A 21,512-nucleotide genomic window follows, 5' to 3' on the forward strand; every position below is an offset into this window, starting at 1 on the left:
GCAGTGGTTGGGAAAGGAGTAAGACAGGGTTGTAGCCTCTCCCCGATGTTATTCAATCTGTATATTGAGCAAGCAGTAAAGGAAACAAAAGAAAAATTCGGAGTAGGTATTAAAATTCATGGAGAAGAAGTAAAAACTTTGAGGTTCGCCGATGACATTGTAATTGTCAGAGACAGCAAAGGACTTGGAAGAGCAGTTGAACGGAATGGACAGTGTCTTGAAAGGAGGATATAAGATGAACATCAACAAAAGCAAAACGAGGATAATGGAATGTAGTCGAATTAAGTCGGGTGATGCTGAGGGAATTAGATTAGGAAATGAGACACTTAAAGTAGTAAAGGAGTTTTGCTATTTAGGGAGTAAAATAACCGATGATGGTCGAAGTAGAGAGGATATAAAATGTAGACTGGCAATGGCAAGGAAAGCGTTTCTCAAGAAGAGGAATTTGTTAACATCGAGTATAGATTTAAGTGTCAGGAAGTCGTTTCTGAAAGTATTTGTATGGAGTGTAGCCATGTATGGAAGTGAAACATGGACGATAACTAGTTTGGACAAGAAGAGAATAGAAGCTTTCGAAATGTGGTGCTACAGAAGAATGCTAAAGATAAGGTGGGTAGATCACGTAACTAATGAGGAGGTATTGAATAGGATTGGGGAGAAGAGAAGTTTGTGGCACAACTTAACTAGAAGAAGGGATCGGTTGGTAGGACATGTTTTGAGGCATCAAGGGATAACAAATTTAGCATTGGAGGGCAGTGTGGAGGGTAAAAATCGTAGAGGGAGACCAAGAGGTGAATACACTAAGCAGATTCAGAAGGATGTAGGTTTCAGTAGATACTGGGAGATGAAGAAGCTTGCACAGGATAGAGTAGCATGGAGAGCTGCATCAAACCAGTCTCAGGACTGAAGACCACAACAACAACATGTGGTGGGCGATCTGGGTGGCCATGTCATTCCCTCAAACTGTCCAGAATGTTCTTCATACCAATTGCGAACAATTGTAGCCTGATGACTGGGCGCATAGTCATCCATAAAAATTACATCGTTGTTTGCGAACATGAAGTACACGAATGGGTGCAGATGGCCTCCAGGTAGCCGAACGTAGCCATTTCCAGTTAGTGATCGATTCAGGTGGACCAGAGGACCTTGACAACTTGGATCTATATCTTTGTGGGGTCTGCTCCACACTCGAACGCTACCGTCAGCCGAAATCGGGACTCATCTGACCAGTCCAAGGTTTTCCACTCGTCTAAGATATGGTCACGAGCCCAGGAGAGGCGCCTCAGGCGATGTCGTGGTGTCAGCAAAATCATTCGTGTCGGTGATATTCCACCATAGCCCATTAATGCCAAACTTCGGTGCAATGTTCTAAAGGGTACATTCGTCGTACGTCCGAAACTGATTTTTGTAGCTGTTTCACACTGTGTTGCTTGTGTCTTAGCACCGGCAAATCACGCAGACGCCGCTACTCTAGGTCGTTCAGTGAAGCCTGTCTGCCACTGCCTCGTCGGTGGCGAAAGGTAATGCCTGAAATGTGCCATTCTCGGCACACTCTTGACACTGTGGGTCTCTGAATACTGAATTCTCTAACGATTTCCGAAATGGAATGAATCGTGCATCTAGCGCCAACTACCACTCTGCATTCAAAGTCTGCTAATTCCCATCGTGCTGCCATAATCACGTCTGAAACATTTCCACAGGAATCACCTGAGTACAAATGACGGCTTCGTCAATGCACTGTCCTTTTATACCTAGTGCATGCGATAGTACCGGTATGTTCATATCGCTAACTCGTGACTTTCGTCTCCTCGGTGTACAGTCTCGTTCACCCTGAAGTATTGAGAAATTTGGAGTGTAGTTTTCAGTGTACATACACTAGACAAAATGTTTAGTACTCTCACGACACAGCACCCACATTTCACGTAGAAAAGGTGCCAACATCAACGAAAGACGGATTATCTTTTCGATCAGGCGGCGAACGTACGTTTAGGGGTCTTCCAGCCGACAACCGAATACGACGTTACTTTCAGAATAATTGTATCAGCCGCTATCAGTTGCCTCAGAGATTGATCCTCAAATTTTCGTCATTCATGATAACCTCTGTACTGTGTGGAGCGTGTTAAATTAGTTTCACGAGGCATTTGCGGATTGCAAGAGCACTTAATGAGGGTGGCGTAGCCACATTGTTCGCCCTTGTTGTTTCGCGTTGATTGAAAGGTATTGAACTCGTGCTTCTGAGGATGGAGGCTAGAATCTTAGTCTGACCAAAGTGTTACATGGTTTCGTTGTTTTTCAAAGTCGAATGTCAGAATGGTTACCAAAGAAAGTTCGTGTGTCACTGAGCTCGTGCTCCCTCTGTAATACCCTTGACGACTTCGATGGGTAGTTCACCTTCATTTCTGTAGGAGAATTCTCCCAGACTATTCATACGTAGCCGAGTTTGATGCTACGGGAAAATGTTTGGTCTCGTTATAGTTGAAAACCGCTTTGTGAATTACCGTTCAGCCACCTTGATCTGGGTTTTCCGTATTCACCGGCACAGACAAATAGCATGGAGAGTGTGAACGATAACTGTTTACAATATACCACAGTGATGTAGGGGAAATCGAGACAAAGAATTTGATGAAGGACACTTGTGGTCCATCAAGCTGACTGACAACCTCAAATTGGCGTACAAAACCCACCTAAGCTACAGCGCATACGCGCCAAGCGAGATTTGCAATATCCTCTTGCCCTCTTACTCCACAAGCTTACTCGATCAAATTACTGCACAAAATCATTACGTTTACATTTCGATCTAAAGTGCACCCGTACAAGCAACTCGTAGTTAGGCCGGAGAGACAAAATGATTTATTAATTTTACGCTCTCAAATTTCAGAAAACGTTGATATAAAATGTACACAAACATCAATTTTATAATTAGTAAGTGGGAGAACAAGTTTTGTTTAATATTCAAAAACGATTGTGGCGAGAAAAAGAAATGAGCTTCAAACGGGTAAGACCGACAAAGCTGGCGGCATTAAAGGACGATACAATATTAAACATCTCACTCGACGCGCATGCGCTGAAGCTTAGGTTAGGTAGCTTTTGTAGGCCAGTGTGAAGTTGTTTGCCGGCTCGATTAACGGCAAGTGTCCCGTATCAAATTCTTTGTCTCAGCGTCCTTAGCGGCGTTGTGGTACGTTATAAACAGCTATCATTTACACCTTTCAGTTCTTTCCAGCGTGACCAGTTATAAGTATTAGCACAGTTGATGGCGACGCTAGTGACTGTGACACACCGAACACAGTTAGACTGCCAAATAAGTATGCTTCATAACAACGAAATAACGCGGTAGCCAACCAATGTGGTCAAGGGAGGTAAGAGAAAGTTTGCACAGTTACAACCACGGCTGACGTACGTGCGCACCTCCCCGTCCCAAGCTGACCACTCAAGAAACGGTGAGGGGGTAGATAAATCTGTGTGTTCTGTTGAACTGTCGTAAACAAATTATATAGGAGTGGATAGTTATTTATTCAGAGGTGATGAAGGTTATAGAACATTGTCCAGAATGAATCTTTCACTCAGCAGCGTAGTGTGCGGTGGTTTGAAACTACCTGGCAGATAAAACTTTGCGCCGGACGAGACCCGAATCCGAAAGCTATTCGGGCACGACTCACAACTCCTCGTCTCACCTCCATTTCTACAAATTCCTTTCTCATACTTGTTATTTATCCTCGTAGAGGAAAGGATGTCGCGAAGAAGTGGGTTACCCGTGACTGTGAGGTTGACTCGTTAGTCGTGCCTGTATATCTCAGTCGATAAGGGCGTTGTATACGGAAAGCAAAATTCCGGGTTCGAGTCCCGGTGCGCAGCACAGTGTTAATGTGCTAGGAAGTTTTGTAGGGCGTACTTTTTATCACACTCCACTTGGGAACTGTATTTAGTATTGCAATTGTTGTGGTATAGCGCCGAGACGCAATGCGTAACAACGCATTGGATCATTCTGATCTCCAGGAATTTCAGTGGGCTTTGCCTTTTAATTGACGCCCTAGAGGGTCATAATTTACCTTATGTCTGACCACAATGTCTCATTCACTAAGTAAGAATGTACCTTTGACTCGAGAGCTGTCTCAAAAGTTCCTGCCTTACTTTGCCGCATCACAAGACTTGGTTGTTAAGTTTTCAGACGAGTATTTCATAGCGTGCTGTTCTACAATGGTTCCCCTTGCGAGGATTACGACTCCACGTGATCGCCACTACCGACTCTTTGATTTTTGTTGTAGCTTTAGCTCCTATTGTTATGAACCGTTGCTGGCCAGTTTTTTAATAGGCTAAAGATTCTTTAAATTATATTTCTGTTGGGTACAATGGCATTTTTTCGGATGTTGTATGTTTTCGGTGTTATCTGTGTCCTGGGCAATAATTAAAACAAGGCAGATATTAACTCCCTGTTTTGTTTACGGTAAGATCGCTGCGCGGCGTGTGTTTTTTGTGCTGAGTGTTTTCGCGTAGGTTCTAATTCTTTTTTTATGCGCGGGCCGAATTGCTGCAGTGAGGCTGGATTTTGACTGAATTTTATTTTGGTTTATTGTTTTGTCAGTTATCTTTTTTTGTGGGATTATGGCGGTCGTGAAAATGTTCCAGCGAGCATGGTGTCGCCCCCGTATCCCGGTGTAATGTACCAGACGTCCCAGGGCATGGTGTACGCGTCGCCTTCAGGCCTCCCGAACGGGGTCATCTTCAGCCTAAGCAGTCAGGGACAGCTTCACCACGAGTCGGGTAAGATGTCTGCTTTCTTTGAGCAAGAAAAGGTTTTGCTGCAGTGCTTCCCATTGTAACTGTACGTATAATATGCTATAGCCCTCTACCTGAAACCCGTTTCTGTATTTAACTACCCCTAACGAATAGCGTCCGGCTCTCGTTTCGTTAGCTTTGGGAGAGACGAGCAGTATTTTCAGTGCTGCATGAAATCTAGGTGTTATAACAGAAGCCATAGCAAGACGAGGGGAAGTACGTTTTAGTAGATGGTGAATCCGTGCTGAATAAACTTAAAGGGGCAGCTCATCTTTCGCACGACTGTAGTTACACTAAGATGTAGCAGATGCGGCTCTAGTACGATGCATCCGATAATCCGTGGTTCAGAATTATACGACCCTGCTGAATACAGTTCGGGGGCCTCAGGTGGTGTTGACGCAACCGGCTAAGGTGCGACTGTGCATCCGGTTCTGCGTTCGAGTATCTTCACTTTTTTTATTTTTATTTCCCGCCAATCGCTCGTATTGTGATTCTTCAGTCGCCGCTGAAAGTTCTGATAACGGCTCGTATTTAGTATCGTTGCTGCTTACAGTAACAAACGAGCGTCCTGAACTGTTACGAACCGTTCATTAACAACGCGATCACTTCTCGTATCAATGTGAAGAAGTCTTTAATACAGCAGGTAGGAAAGCAGGCAACCTCGAATAGTGGACGAAGCTGCTTTTAGTTGATGCTCCAGAAGAAATCCAAATACAGCGTACATTATTCGCGGTAGATGTTGTCCACTATGAGTTCAATACAAAATGCACAAGTATTTATCGATAAATTAAAAGTTCATTTCATCACGACTTCTTATTATACTTCTCCTCGAATGTATCATACTACTATTATTATTATTATTATTATTATTATTATTATTCGTTCCCGAATATCCATAATAATTTCTTGTAGCCTGGTGCAGATCTTCCAGTCGGAAGCCTCGTCAGCGACTTACGTAACCCTAAACTATTTCAGTAATCTTAACGGGGAAAGGGGACCTACCTACAGTTCAACGTGGAATCAGAACCAAGTGTCCTTACCTGGCGAATCTTTCACATCATTGAGAGGTTAAAGGCAAACTGAATAAAATCCGTGATCCAGCCGGGATTTGATGGCGCAATCTTTCGGTTTCCAAGCACGTACTTTATCACAAGACCATCAGCCTGACTTTGAAACACGATTCGTTTTAGCGATAGAAATGTTTGGGGGAGAATTACAAATAAGTGACTAGACTCGTTCGCAGTATGGAGCAGGCATCACTCGACAGCTGACGTTCTCGTATGATATTCACCATGCTCGTAAAATTGGGAACTTCCATTTTTCAGAAGCGTATTGTACTAGATCAGCATTTGTTTCATCTTAATGTGTACTCTGCTCGTGCGAGAAATAGCAAAATCGGTGTCCCGTTAGGTATACATGCTTCCCTTTTCAGTTTGATACCTATACGTTTCCACCAAATCCCCATTAATGTCTACATAAATGTGCTCAGTTTCCCAGGATTGTCTAGGTAATGCTGCCAGTTTACAGTTTCTGAGCACAATCACGAACAAATTATGAAACTTCTGGAAAAATCAAAACTGCCGGTATCGACAGACAAATCAACACCCTTTCTTTTCGTGGGCAATACTCTCACCGGTTTGGCACTTAGTTTCAATCTTTCAGAAAGTTTCGTAATAGGACCTCACACCTTTATAAAAGATTCATTCTGGAAACTATCCCTACACCGTGGCTATGCCATTTTTCTGACATATAATTTCTCCCAGTTCTCCTAGCGCAGCAGGTAATGCGCATCTTCTGGTGAATTTGAAATGAGAAGTACTGCCTCCTTGGGGCTTCTTACTGCACGACTCGGTAGCTCACTCGATAAGGGTACGTGTCGCGGTCCAGTACATAGTTCTGTAATAGCGAACAATCCTAAGATTCATTAAAAGTACGAATTGTTACCGTTTAGGCACCTCCTCCGCTGCCATCGCACCCGCAACCAAAACAAGCGAAGACCTCACCACAGAAAATCTGAGAGAGGAAGTCCACATTTTGTTTCTGTTTGGAAGCTTTTTTAGTTGTTAAGAACGTCAGTCATCAACTTTCTCATCATATAAATATTTTAATATGACGTTTTAAAACATTCTTGCGTGCGTTTCTTGTGTGCGTATAGAGAGAAATACCGTGTCATCAAAAAGTTTTGGTTTGGCCTGTTTATCGCCAAGTGAAATTAATTCAAAGCTGGTGAAGGTTTCTGAGAAATTTGCTTTTTTTTTTTTATTTTCACGAGTCGAGAAATGGTTGGCTGAGTTCAAACGAGACCGTGCTTCTCTTGAAGATGATCCACATTAAGGACGTCCCAGAACTGGACTCACAGATTTGGAAAGTCAGAAAATTTACGCACAATGATACCTTACGGTCTGCGATTAAAGCTGGAGCCATAGACATGAACAATTAATTATCATCACACTTTGTACAAGATGGGTGTCTCATTTGTAGAATACTGACCACAAGCAAATGCGAGAACTTATTTCGTAGCAATGTTTGTACCGTTTTGAGCGAGGTGGCGCAGTGGTTAGCACACTGGACTCGCATTCGGGAGGACGACGGTTCAATCCCACGTCCGCCCATCCTGATTTAGGTTTTCCGTGATTTCCCTAAATCGCTTCTGGCAAATGCCGGGATGGTTCCTTTGAAAGGGCACGGACGACTTCCTTCCCCGTCCTTCCCTAATCCGATGAGACCGATGACCTCGCTGTTTGGTCTCTTCCCCCAAACAACCCAACCCAACCAATGTACCGTTTTAAAAAGTATCAACTGATTTTGTGCCCATATTTGTTACTTTACACGTGAAATTAAACTGTAATCGAAACAGTGAATCGAAACCGATGGCTGTGCGCCAGAAAAAGGCGAAGTCGCTATTATTCGTCAGAAAGATCATGATCTCTTGTCTGGAGTGAAAAAGGCATTCTATTATTCGTTACTTTACAAAGCATAAAACAATAACAGGCGAATAGTACACAAGTCTCCCGGACCAATTTAAAGGGAAAAAAAAAGTTGGCGAGAAAAGAGATCGATTGCAAAAGAAAGCCGCCGGGGTGGCCGAGCGGTTCTAGGCGCTACAGCCGGGAACCGCGCGACCGCTACGGTCGCAGGTTCGAATCCTGCCTTGGGCATGGATGTGTGTGATGTCCTTAGGGTAGTTAGGTTTAAGTAGTTCTAAGTTATAGGGGACTGATGGCCTCAGAAGTTAAGTCCCATGGTGCTCAGAGCCATTTTTGCAAAAGATAGCAAAAAGAATTCTTCGCCGCAGTACATTCCTACAATTTTTAAAGCTTTGTCCGTGAAAAAAAAAAAAACGTTGAAACTTAAATATTAACTGGTGGCTGTCCACTTATTCACCAGATTTTTCACCCGTATGATTTCCAACTACATAAATTCGTGGCCGGAAAAACACTTTTAGTCCACAGATGAGATAATGGCTGCCGTACGTGATGTTCGAGGAGGTATGGTGAATATTCAGAGATGAACGATCGTTCGTAGGGAGAAACTCTAGTAAATGTGGACTCTAAAATACATACCTTAAGAGCTATGAGCACTTGGTGAGTAGAAGAGATGTTTCATACTATCGAAGTTGTAGTGCTTATAGTTCTTAAGATATGCGTTTTCGAGCCCAAGTTTACTAGAATTTTTTTGCTGCGATTGATCTTTCGTGTCTTATCCCTGCATACTGACCGTTCCTCCTGGGGCACCCTGTGTATTATATCCTTATACCAGTCACACCGCGTTATGTGTACTGACTAAATCTGTAATAGATACTTTTAGCCTTGTGGACGAAGACTGCACAGCGTTAGTGAGGTGTTGTGTGTTGGTGGCTAGAATACGAGCATTTGATGTGACGATGTCCATGTTAGGAGCGGCGCGGTCGCCTAGCTGTCTACTTCCCCTGGGCGGGGGGTGCGTTGAGGAAATGCCAAGGCTAATCTGCTTTTGGTAGCAGGTAGTGGCGCTTGCCTAATAAGACTCGGCGGCGTGGTAGCACGCCCGCAGGAGCGCCGGCGCGTCCCCATTCCGCTCTCCTTACCGAAATTACGACACGGGACTCCGCGCCCGCCGTGTCGATGACCGCCTAAGGCGCACTCGGCACCGCTCTGCCTTTTATAGCTGCTTGTGGCGCTCCTGCTCGGACACCCTCATAAATGTGCATGTTACGAGCCAGCGTGCGCTACTGGTAGCTGACGATAATGTGTACTATGCCTGTGTGCGCTGTAACCGTTTGCGCATTTTGACATGGTTTTACAATTTCGGAAATACCATTTTGACCATCTTTTACAATGATTAAAAATGGGTCGCGGCCCCGAACTTGTCATCGAATGAATAAAAAAGTGAAATTTGCAACTGTGGCTGGTTTTTCGACGTACTGGTTAATAGAAGTTGCTGGCATAAAATTATTCCAGCGTGCTGGAAGTTCGTACTATGTTTTTGTATGTTGTTTAGCCGACCTGTTTCACCGGTTAGGTGAAGGTCCTGTCAGCAAACAGGAAGCCATTTTCGCGGACAAATGAATCACTAATTTACAGACTGAATCCTTCGCTTTGCAGTAGAGTATGCACGACTTTCAAATGAGCTGGCAGTTTAAAACTGCATTCCGGGTCGGGACTCGAACCGTGAACCTTCCTTTCGCGGGCGATGCTCTTAATGACTGGCTGTTCGGGCAGGAATCACGACCTGTCCTCTTTGCTAACAATTTTGTCAGTACCATCACTTATACTTTCCATACTTCATATGAACACTCCATTACGCCATGCCGGACTAGTTCCCTTGGAAGATAATTTTCCGCAAATTTCAAGGTTCCGAGTTCGGCTCACAATTTTAATATGCCAGTTTGTTTCAAATCACTAATTTAATTCTCCGTGGCTTCGTGGTGCTGTGATTTTGGGACTACCAGTCGGAAGCTTGTTGGCTCGATTCCCAGTTGTACTTAAGACTTTTCTTTCCTTGGAATTTACGGGGACTTTTAGGGATAGTTTTTGTATGAGAAATACCAAATTTCCTCTTTGGTTTATATTAAATAGTTTGATGTACAACAACAACGCCACACACACACACACACACACACACACACACACACACACACACACACACACACACACACAGAGAGAGAGAGAGAGAGAGAGAGAGAGAGAGAGAGAGAGAGAGAGAGATAACCACATATAAAAAATGAGCCTGAAAATTAGATTCAGGAATACTGCTGGGTATATTTACAGTAAGTTGATAATTTTTACTTTTGGACCTTCTAATTAAAACTGAATGAATCAATTTTCGTGCGTTACGCGTTTCGCCTTTATTATTTGCATGACATCTACAGTGGCCGGGAATATGTCCATATATTTGTGTGTACTGTTTAAAAAAATGGCTCTGAACACTATGGGACTTAACATCTGAGGTCATCAGTCCCCTAGACTTAGAACTACTTAAACCTAACTAACCTAAGGACATCACACACATCCATGCCCCAGGCAGTATTCGAACCTGCGACCGTAGCGCTTCCAGACTAAAGCGCCTAGAACCACACGGCCACGCCGGCCGGCTGTACTGTTTAGTTTACATTTTGGGACGGTGTGTATATATAGACTATGGCAGCTAATATTCGATCTTTGGCAATAACATTCGACAGTCAGCAACACGACCAAGATATAACATCAAAACAAGTGTTCAGTTCCCAGTGCTATGAAGTCTGAAAATCAAAATTTCAAGTAGCAAATAGCAGTGCCGAAAATGGAACAGCAGCAAAACATGTAGAACAACATCCATGAAATCTGTAAGTAAACTTTTAAATTGTTTACTACATCATAGAAAAGCAAACTGCCAGATCTGGTTGTAACCTATACACTTGTCGTCCCAAGATGTAAACTAAATAGTATGAACTAAAATGTCTACATATTTCAGGCCACTGACGATGCCTTGCAAAGACTAAAGGCAAAAGTCGTCTTTCATTCAGTTATAATTAGACGGCCCAAAAGTAAAAGTTATCAACATACCGTAATTTTATACGCAGCGGAGAACGGCAGTACTAGAAGACTACAAAAGCTGAAGATGTTACTACAGGTTACGCTTGTATCATCATGTGAAATAATGATTTTTAAATGCCTACAGCATGTAATATAAAAAATAAGTATAATGATTGGGATTTGAACCTAGAACCTTTGTTCAAGCGCTATTTTACCTCTCTCTTCATCACAAGCTGTAAATATCGTTTATTTTCCAGATGACTTCGTAATTACAAGCCGGTTCTTTAGTTAACTTAGAACTATAACTGCAAATTCTGGGAATAGGTAAACCATGAAAATTCTATTTTAAAAATGTGCGTTGTCCTTCAGCGGTTCAAGTAAAGTCGAGAACGCTGCTGTTTTCGGATGGGATTTCTGGACTTGGGTGGAAAACATGGATTATATACCATGCAACTGTTTCGGTTAGACTAATAGAAAAATATTGTCCTTTTCCCAGTAATTTGTCACTTATAAGTAGCAAGTTTATGTTCGTCTCTTCCCAGATATTTTGACCTGTGTGATGTATTTGTGGCTGAGTAGCGATTCGGGGATTTTTTTTTTTTCTGATTCAGTGTATAGAGACAATGGCAGTTCGTCCCGTCATTTATTCTCTATTTTCAGCTTTTGTTCACCAGGCTGCTATTCGCTGAGTGAGCTGATTTCCAAGACAAGTCGTTCCGAATAGCATCATACACGTCATGTTTCGATAGTCTCATACCGCGCAGGCAAAACACAGAGGATTTGTTGTGTGGAATTGAAAGGGGGAGGGGTAAGGGTTTAAGGCATGTGGCTCATGCAGTCTACATGTGATCCAGTTCCCCAAGTCTAGCGATCCTCGAGCACATTATCCAAAGCAATCGCGGACTACTCGTCCGTCCATCATACAGAGATGTCAAGTTCTCTCGCTGGCCACGCACGGTATCCCAACATGTACAAATATCCTTCATCATTCATTGTCTTGCAGGAAAAGGATCACCAACAATGAAGTACACGCGATGCACCTCCAACGCTGATACCCTGGAACTTCCTTGCGTCCCCACACAACGAATGTACACATTTTCACTTGCTCGGTGCTTGCATTTATGCTTGCTTACAATCCGCACTCTCCTCGCATCGTTGGACACCGCCGTACATGATATCAAAATGCTGTCATTCATTTTGGACAGTTCTCCATAGCGTTTTAAGCTGCTTTCCTCTTGCGATCAGTCTTTTGGTGTGTGTGTGTGTGTGTGTGTGTGTGTGTGTGTGTGTGTGTGTGTGTGCGTGCGTGCGTGCGTGCGAGAGAGAGAGAGATTTTTTAGCTTTCTTCAAAATATTTCGAAAAAGTGTAAAGGCAGTGGCACGCGATCCGTGAGACAGTGAATTTTATGGACTTCTGCAGATAATGTTATGAATGTGGCAACATTATTGCCTGTTTTTGATATGTACGGTATACCTAGTGGCCGGCACTACACAGTCTTTGCACTTGTGCCACCACCAGACCTTGTACAGGGCCGTCTTCGCGGCGCGCGCTCTGTATTTCACACGTTTTAAAGACGCCAATGAACACTTGCAAAGAAAACTTCAAGGCATTCAGTTTAATAAGAACATGGGAATACACACAAGAAACAAAAGTTGAAGAATGACGAGTCAGACGCATTGTGTCTCCTTGAAAAGGTAAGGATGTATAAGTGAATGCCCAGATGGAATCAGAAAAACAAGAGATTCGGTATCCATGGCGTTGAGCAGCTCATCGGTAGTATTTGAAACCAGCGATGGAGTTGAAGACAATTTCGGACATAGTAATACACGTTAGACCTTATGAATGGAGTCGTGAAAAATAATCCGCCGTACCAAAAAAGCGAAGCATCCAGAAGAGAAGGAGAAAACGAAGTACTGTGTACATCATTCAAAACAAGAATAGCCTGGTTTGACTGCTATACGCGTATGAATGTATGGACAGAGGAATATTTGTGTCCTCACGATTTTTTATTATACAAGTTGCGTCTAAAGAGTTCTGTGTATAATCTCAAAGAATACGGGAAACAAGAGTTACGAACAAAATACTTTTACTGGCCTTCAAAGTAATCACCATTAGCTACAACGCACTTGGGGTTGAGACCTGATGCTACCAGTACGATCCGGAGACCGACAGTCGGCGGCATCGTGTTTATCTTTTCCCTTGGGTAGAAATTTGTGATGGATCGAGCCCTCGCTGTCGATAAAGGCAATCAGCATCGTTTTGTTCTCGCATTTTGTCAGCCGACTTTTTGTGGGAGGTAGGGAAGAAGTGAACGACATGCCATTGACTGTCGCTTGGTCGGCGGATCTGGTAGCACCAGGTCCCATCTCTTCTAATGACGCAGATATCCAACAATGCGTGGCCAACGTGCTTGAAGCGAGTCTACGAGAAGTGTATTCTGACAACTTCCAACAGCTTTACAACCGATTTCAGAAGTGTATTGTAGCTAATGGTGATTACTTTGAAGGTCTGTAAAGGAATTTTCTTTGGAACATTTGTTTTCATTATTTTTTGAGAACATTCACCGAACGTTTCAGACTTACCTTGTACTGGTATTACGGTTGTTGTTGTTCCTTTCCAAGGAAACAAGATTCCTTGTAGCGATGCAGGTGTTTGGGGGAAAATGAGAAACAGTAAAAAAAAGTAAGTGTGACTAAAGGAAGATGGGAAGATCTCCAGTCACCCGCCTTGACTGTGCTCGACGACTTGCGCTGTCGTGTGGCAGTATTGTTTTCGACAGGCTCATAAAACTTTGAACATTGATTTCTCGAAAACGGTTCAGATGCACATACTACTACTACTACTACTACTACTACTACTACTACGACGACGACGTGTAACTACATGGTACAATCGTTTGGTTTATGCTTCGCTTGTAAGCCGCTGGTGGGCCTGTGCGGAAATGTAGTCAGAATTAGGCACAATATCTCGGCACCAAAGAGGCGAGACTGCCTGGACTACTAAGGAACTACAGTGAAGAGCCGACGAAACTGGTACACTTGCCAAATATCGTGTATGGTCCCCGCGAGCACGCAAGTGCCGCAACACGACGGGGAATGGACTCGGCTAATGTCTGAAGTAGTGCTGGAGGGAATTGACACCATGACTCCTCCAGGGCTGTCCAAAAATCCGTAAGAGTACGAGTGGGTGGCGATCTCTTTTGAACAGCACGTTGCAAGGCATTCCGGATGTGCTCAGTAATATGATGACTGGGAAGTTTGGTGGCCAGCGGAAGTGTTTAAAACTCAGAAGAGTGTTCCTGGAGCCACTCAGTAGCAATTCTGGACGTGTGGGGTGTCGCATTGTCCTGATGGAATTTCCCAAGTCTGTCTGAATGCACAATGGACTCGAATGCATGCAGGTGGTCAGACAGGATGCTTACGTACGTGTCACCTGTCAGAGTCGTATTTAGACGTATCAGGGGTCCCATATCACCCCAACTGCACACGCCCCACACCATTACAGTGTCGCCACCAGCTTAAACAGTCTCCTGCTGACATGCAGGTTCCTTGTATTCGTGAGGTTGTCTCCATAGCTGTACACATTCGTTCGTTCGATACAATTTGAAACGAGACTCGCAGTCGTGCAGTCATCAATGGTACACAAGTGGGCCTCAGGCTACGAAAGCCCATATCGATAATGTTTCGTTGAACGGTTCGCACGTTGACACTTGCCGATGGCCCAGCACTGAAATCTGCAACAATCTGTGGAAGGGTTGCACTTCTGTCACGTTGAACGATCTCTTCAGTCGTCGTCGGTCCCGCTCTTGCAGGAACTTTTTCCGGCCGCAGCGATGTCGGAGATTTGATATTAAGGATTCCTGATATTCGCGCTATATTCGCGAAATGGTCGTATGGGAAATTCCCATCCTCATCGGTACCTCTGAGATGCTGTGTCCCATCGCTCGTGCGCCGACCATAACACCAGATCTCGATAACCTGCCATTGCAGCAGCAGTAACCGATCTAACAGCTACGCCTGACACTTGTTTTATACAGGCGTTGCCGACCGCAGCGCCGTATTCTGCCTGTTTACATATCTCTGTATTTGAATACCCATGCCTATACCAGTTTCTTTGGCGTTTCAGTGTATTTGGCGAGGCGTATTAGTACGAGAATGATTTTCGAGCTGAGCCGAGTTTCATCAAAATCTATCAACTCAGCCGCAGGGGACGAGCAAATCATTATATGTAGAAGTTGCTCTGCGCTTCACCGGTAGCTAGAAACAGCGGCGCTCACGGAAAAAGAAATGCAGAAACGCTTTGACCATTGAAAGGAACGAAAGCAGAAGTACGTGGACTCAAATGAGAAGGTGACTCCAATTAGCCGACCGAAGGCTATTCGGAAGGAAGACTGGGTTTAACGTCCCGTTGACATCGGAACACAAGCTCCGATTGTGTTTAGGATGGGGAAGGAAATCGGCCGTACCATTTTCGAGGACAGATCCCGGCATTTGCCTGGAGCAATTTAGGGAAATCACGAAAACCTACATATCAATGGCCGGACGCGGGTTTGAACTGTCGTCCTCCCGAATGCGAGTCCACCTCGCTCGGCGGTCTATTCGATGAGTACGCAGATTTGCAGCGTCAGTCGCGTTCACTTGTGTCGGACACCGTACATATTTTTCAGCGGAGTGTAACGTTTATTTAGTGAAATAGGAAACCGAACGGATCGATTATAATGAAACTCTTCGTAGAACAGTAACGTAGTTAAAGGCCGAAAGGCAGGCAGCGATAGTCGTAAGTAGTTCCACATTAATGCGTACAGCCTTTTGTGTGTGTGTGTGTGTGTGTGTGTGTGTGTGTGTGTTGAGGTAGTCCCATTACAAGACAACAGAAGTGAAACCGGAGTCATGCTCGAACCTTTAGTCTCCTCTACAATTTCTACTCCTAGCCCCCCTACCACGACCAGATTAACGATTCTTTGATATCTCAGGATGTGTCGTATCAACCGATCCCCTCTCCTAGTCAAGTTGTGCTTTTTTCCCCCAATTCGATTCAGTAGCTCATAAGTTTTTCGTCCTCACCATGTAATCCTGAGCATTCTTCTGTGGCACCACATTCATTGGATAGCAATATACACAGATACAGATGGTGGTGGTATCGCGTACACAAGGTATAAAAGGACAGTACATTGGCGGAGCTGGTGATTCGTGTGAAAAAGTTTCCGACGTGATTATGTTCGCACGACATGAATTAGCAGACTTTGAACGCCGCATGATAGTCGGGCTAGACGCATGGGACATTCCATTTCGCATATCGTTAGGGAATTCAATATTCCGAGATCCACAGTGTCAAGAGTATGCCGAGAATACCACATTTCAGGCATTACCTCTCAGCACCGATAACGCAATGGCCGACAGCGTTCACTTAACGACCGAGAGTAGCGGCTTTTGCGTAATTTGACGGTGCTAAAACACAAACAGCACTGTGTGAAATAACCGCAGAAATCAATTTGGGATGTACGACGAATATATCCGTTAGCACAGTGCACCGAAATTTGGCGTTAATGGTCTATGGCAGAATACGACGGACGCGATTGCTTTTGCTAACAGCACGACATCAGCGACAGCGACTGGGTCCGCAGCTCGTGGTCTCTCGGTCTCGTTCTCGCTTCCCGAGCACTGGTCCACGGGTTCGGTTCCCGGCGGGTCAGGGATTTTCACCTGCTTCGAGATGACTGGGTGTTTGTGTTGTCCTCATCATTTCATCATCATTCTTGCAAGTGGCGAGATTGGAATGAGCAAAGGTTGGGAATTTGTATGGGCGCTAATAACATCGCAGTTGAGCGCCCCACAATCCAAATATCATCATCATCCTAGACGACTGGAAATCCGTGGCATGGTCAGATGAGTCCCGACTTCAGTTGGTAAGAGCAGACGGGTTCTCTGGTAGAAATGAACCGATCATTGACTGGAAATTGTTCCGTTTGAGTACTTGGAGACCATTTGCGATGGGTGACAATGTGCCATGTTACTGGGCCACAGTTGTTCGCGATTGGTTTGTAGAGCCAATTCTAGCGAATGGTTTGGTGACCCAGATCGACATAATAAATCAGTTAGTGCTCAGAATCCTGCACCGGCAACACTTTCGCAATTACGGACGTCAGTAGATGCAGCATGGCTCAGTATTTCTGCAGAGGACTTCCAACGACTTGTTGAGTCAGTGCACTACTCCGGGTAAAAGGAACTCCGACACGATATTAGGGGATACCCCATCACTTTTGTCCCCTCAGTGTTCTTCTATGCTGGAGCGATTGCGGACCTTTGGTACAGAGCCGAGTGGAGGGTCTGAATCAGAGGCTCAGACGGTTCTGCGACCGTGTAGGCTGCAGATTCCTCGACTTGCGCCATAAGGTGGTGGGATTACGGGTTCCGCTAAATAGGTCAAGTGTCCACTACACACAGGAGGCGGCTACACGGGTAGCAGGGGCTGTGTGGCGTGGACTGGGTGGCTTTTTGGTTAGACAGTCTTGGGAAGTATCAAAAGGGCTCCAGTCTCAAAGGGTACAGGGCAAAGAAACGACGAGAATCGACCAAGCAACAGTCGGTATTGTAGTTGCAAATTGTCGTAGCTGTGTTGTAAAAGTACCAGAGCTTCAAGCGCTGAAGCTGAAATCGTTATAGGATCAGAAAGCTGGCTAAAGCTGGAGATAAATTCTATCGAAATTTTTACAGAGGCGTAAACCGTGTTCAGAAAGGGTAGATTAAATAAAGTAGGTGGTAGTGTGTTTGTGTCTGGTGGTGGTAGTTTATCTTGTAGTGAAGTTGAAATAGATAGTTCCTGCGAATTACCATGGGTAGAGGTTATACTCAACAGTCGTACCAAAATAATAATTAGCTCCTTCTACCGACCCCCGACTCAGATGATATAATAGCTGAACGCTTCAAAGAAAACTTGAATCTCATTACAAATAAGTACCCCACTCATACAGTTATAATTGGTGGAGACTTCAATCTACCCTCGATTTGTTGGCGAAAATCCATGTTCAAAGCCGATGGTAGACAGAAAACATCTTCCGAAATTGTACTAAATCCTTTCTCTGAGAATTACTTTGAACTATTAGTCCACGAGCCCACACGAATTGTAAATGGTTGCAAAAACACACGTGACCTCGTAGCCACAAATAATCCTGATCTAATAGAGAGCGTCATGACGGATACAGGGATTAGTGAACACAAGGTCATTGTAGCGAGGCTCAAAATCATATCAACCAAAACCACTAAAAATAAACGCAAAGTATATCTATTTAAAATAGCAGATAAACATTCGCTTGATGCATTCCTACGAGAGAGTCTCCATTCCTTCCAAGCTAATTATGTAAGTGTAGACCAGATATGGCTAAAATTCAAAGATACAGTATCGACAGCAGTAGATAGATTCATACCGCATAAGTTAATAAGAGACGGGATTAATCCACCATGGTACACAAAACGCTTCAGAACACTGTTGCAGAAGCAACGAAGAAAGCATGCCAAATTCAGAAGAACGCAAAATCCCCAAGACTGATTAAGTTTCATGAAAGCTCTAAATTTAGTGCGGACGTCAATACGAGATGCTTTTAATAGTTCCAACAATGAAATATTGTCTCAAAATATGGTAGAAAACCCAGAGAGATTCTGGTCGTATGTAAGGTACAACAGTGGCAAAAACAATCAATACTGTCACTGCGCGATAGCGATGGAAATGTTACTGATGATGGTGTCACTAAAGCGGAGTTACTAAATACAGTTTTCCGTAATTCCTTCACGAAAGAAGACTAAGTAAATATTCCAGAATTCGAAACCAGAACAGCTGTTAGCATGAGTGATATAAAAGTAGATATCTTAGGTGTAGCGAAACAACTCAAATCACATAAGAAAGGGAAGGCTTCCGGTCCAGATGGTATACCAATAAGGTTCCTTTCCGAGTATGCAGACACAGTAGCGCCTTTCTTAGCAATCATATACAACTGCTCACTTGACGAAAGGTGTGTTCATAACACTGGAAAGTAGCACAGGTCACACCAATATTCAGGGAAGGAAATAGGAGTAACCCATTGAATTATAGACCCATATCTCTGACCTCTATTTGCAGTAGCATTTTGGAGCATATACTGTCTCGAACATTATGAATCACCTTGAAGAAAATGACTTATTGATACATAACCAACACGAAGTCAGAAAATATCGTTCTTGTGCAACACAGCTAGCTCTTCATTCCCATGAAGTAATGAGTGCTGTCGACAAGGGATCTCAGATCGATTCCATATTCCTAGATTTCCAGAAGGCTTTTGATACCGTTCCTATCAAATTGCGTGCATTTGGAGTATCATCTCAGTTGTGTGACTGGATTCATGATTTCCTCACAGAGAGGTCACAGTTCGTAGTGATAGACGGTAAATCATCGAGTAGAACACAAGTGATATCTGGCGTTCTGCAAGATAGTGTCATACGTCCTCTGCTGTTCCTGATTTATATCAATGATCTAGGTGATAATCTGAGCGGCCCCGTTATATTGTTCGCAGATGACGCTGTAATTTACCGTCTAGTAAAATCATCAGACGATCAATTCCAATTACAAAATGATCTAGAGAGAATTTCTATATAGTGCGAAAAGTGGCAATTAGCACTAAACAAAGAAAAGAGCGAGGTCATCCACATGGGTACTAAAAGAAATCTGATAAATTTCGGGTATACGATAAATCGCACAAATCTAAGGACTGTCAATTCGACTAAATACTTAGGAATTACAATTACGAGCGACTTACATTGGAAAGACCACATAGATAATATTGTGGGGAAGGCGAAACAAAGACTGCGCTTTGTTGGCAGAACACTTAGAAGATGCGACAAACCCACTAAAGAGACAGCCTACATTACACTTGTCCGTCCTCTGCTGGAATATTGCTGCGCGGTATGGGATACTTACCAAGTTGGATTGACGGAGGACATCGAAAAAGTGCAAAGAAGGGTAGCTCGTTTCGTGTTATCGCGCAATAGGGCTGAGAGTGTCACTGATATGATCCGTGAGTTCGGGTGACAGTCACTGAAACAAAGGCGGTTTTCTTTGCGTCGAGATCTATTTACGAAATTTCAATCACCAGCTTTCTCTTCCGAATGCGAAAATATTTTGTTGACACCCCCCGAAATGATCATTATAATAAAATAAGAGAAATCAGAGCTCGAACGGAAAGATTTAGGTGTTCCTTTTTCCCACGCGCCATTCGAGAGTGGAATGGTAGAGTAGTAGTATGAAAATGGTTCGATGAACCCTCTGCGAGGCACATAAGTGTGAATTGCAGAGTAACCATGTAGATGTAGATAAGGCTACACTCCGCACAAATACCTTCAGAAAAGACTTCATTGTACCGTTCTACGTCACTTTGACGTCACTGTACGCTCGCTTGTCAACTCACGATTTAGTAATTACTATTATTTAAATTCTGTGAACGGATGTTCGTATCCACAACCCTCAGGATTCGTAGTAGAGGGAAGTCACGAGAGAGATTTGTCTGTGAATCGTGTAAAATTCGTCGTCTGCATTCGCATTTTAACTGTCAGAGTGTTTTGCTTCCGAGGTGGAGATTGGGAACCAGCCGCTTTTTGCTTCGAATGAGTGGAAAACAGCCTGAAAACCGTAGACAGACTGGCCGGTGTACCAGACCGAAGGCTCAGTTCGGCGCTCGGATTCAATCAGGCTCTGGCTGACTTCGCTGTTCGCGAATACGTCTTCTTCGTCAGATATTTAGTTGCCGAGGGAGATGACTACTCAACACTGATTACAGTACACTTCGTCGAGCTGTCAAAGTTGTAATAGGCTGTCTGTATAAACATTTTCTATTCTCTGATGAAGTGCTATCCCTACAACCAAACGGTTATCAAAATAATACCAGCATTTGACCGAATAACATGACATTGAAAAATGGCGATGGACCTCACTACATCTGGCTAAAACCGCGATCTCTCCCAGAATGGATGCAGACAACCCGTAAATTGTTTCCAGGGGAATTTATACGATTAGTCAGTAAGTGCAGCACCGTGTCCGCTGTCTAGTTAGCTTGTGGGAGAAAATGTTGTAAATCCTACCAGATATCAGGTAATGATAAATTTGGCCAGCTGTGGAGGGATGAAGGCAGTATAAAAAATTTATCAATATATTAACCGAACCGCCGGAAGAGGCAGTCTGAATATTTAAATATTACACTCTTGTTAGGGAACAATAACTTCATCATAATAAGCTGCACTTGATTACCTTAAATGCCACACGTTGGTCGTAATGCTTACTTAGAGGATAACACTAAGAGCTGTGTATTAGCATGAAATCATCATAACTACACCTGCACCGTCTTTACAGCTCTTTTTGACAATCTTGTTCGGTCTTGTGTTGTCAGTCTCGGAAAATTGATCACTACCCGCTTCATCTACGCTGACGACGTTTTGCGGTAAATTAAGCCCTAAAGGCTTTGAAACCTGCTGCTCTTGGTAAAACTAATAAAGTGTCGTACCTTAACCGCGCTTACTCGAGATCAAAATCACAGAGAGCTCTCATTCTGCCAAAGCTACTGCTAAACAATTTTGGGGGCGAATACTTACGTGAAGAAACTACTTACACCTTGATAACGCTCTGCAGACGAAGTGCTCGGTCGTCCTCTGCGAACAGCCTCACTGAACATCGGAATGGAGGGTTCTGTGGTTAGCCCTTTAATGTCAGCTGGAGCCTCAAGT

General features: G+C 43.8%; 1 protein-coding gene across 3 annotated transcripts in view; it reads left to right on the forward strand.

Annotated features, from left to right (window-relative positions):
• LOC126184401 (uncharacterized) overlaps window positions 1-21,512 on the forward strand; it is a 232,352-nt gene that overhangs the window by 131,852 nt on the left and 78,988 nt on the right. For 2 of the 3 annotated variants that reach the window (XM_049926782.1, XM_049926784.1), the window contains one exon: window positions 4,627-4,761. The exons of the other annotated variant lie outside the window; for it this stretch is intronic. In XM_049926782.1, the coding sequence (XP_049782739.1) occupies window positions 4,627-4,761 (135 nt within the window). The remainder of the gene's footprint in view (window positions 1-4,626; window positions 4,762-21,512) is intronic. 3 annotated transcript variants of the gene reach the window in all.

The sequence above is a fragment of the Schistocerca cancellata genome, chromosome 4 (genome assembly GCF_023864275.1).
Source record: "Schistocerca cancellata isolate TAMUIC-IGC-003103 chromosome 4, iqSchCanc2.1, whole genome shotgun sequence".
NCBI lineage: Eukaryota > Metazoa > Arthropoda > Insecta > Orthoptera > Acrididae > Schistocerca > Schistocerca cancellata.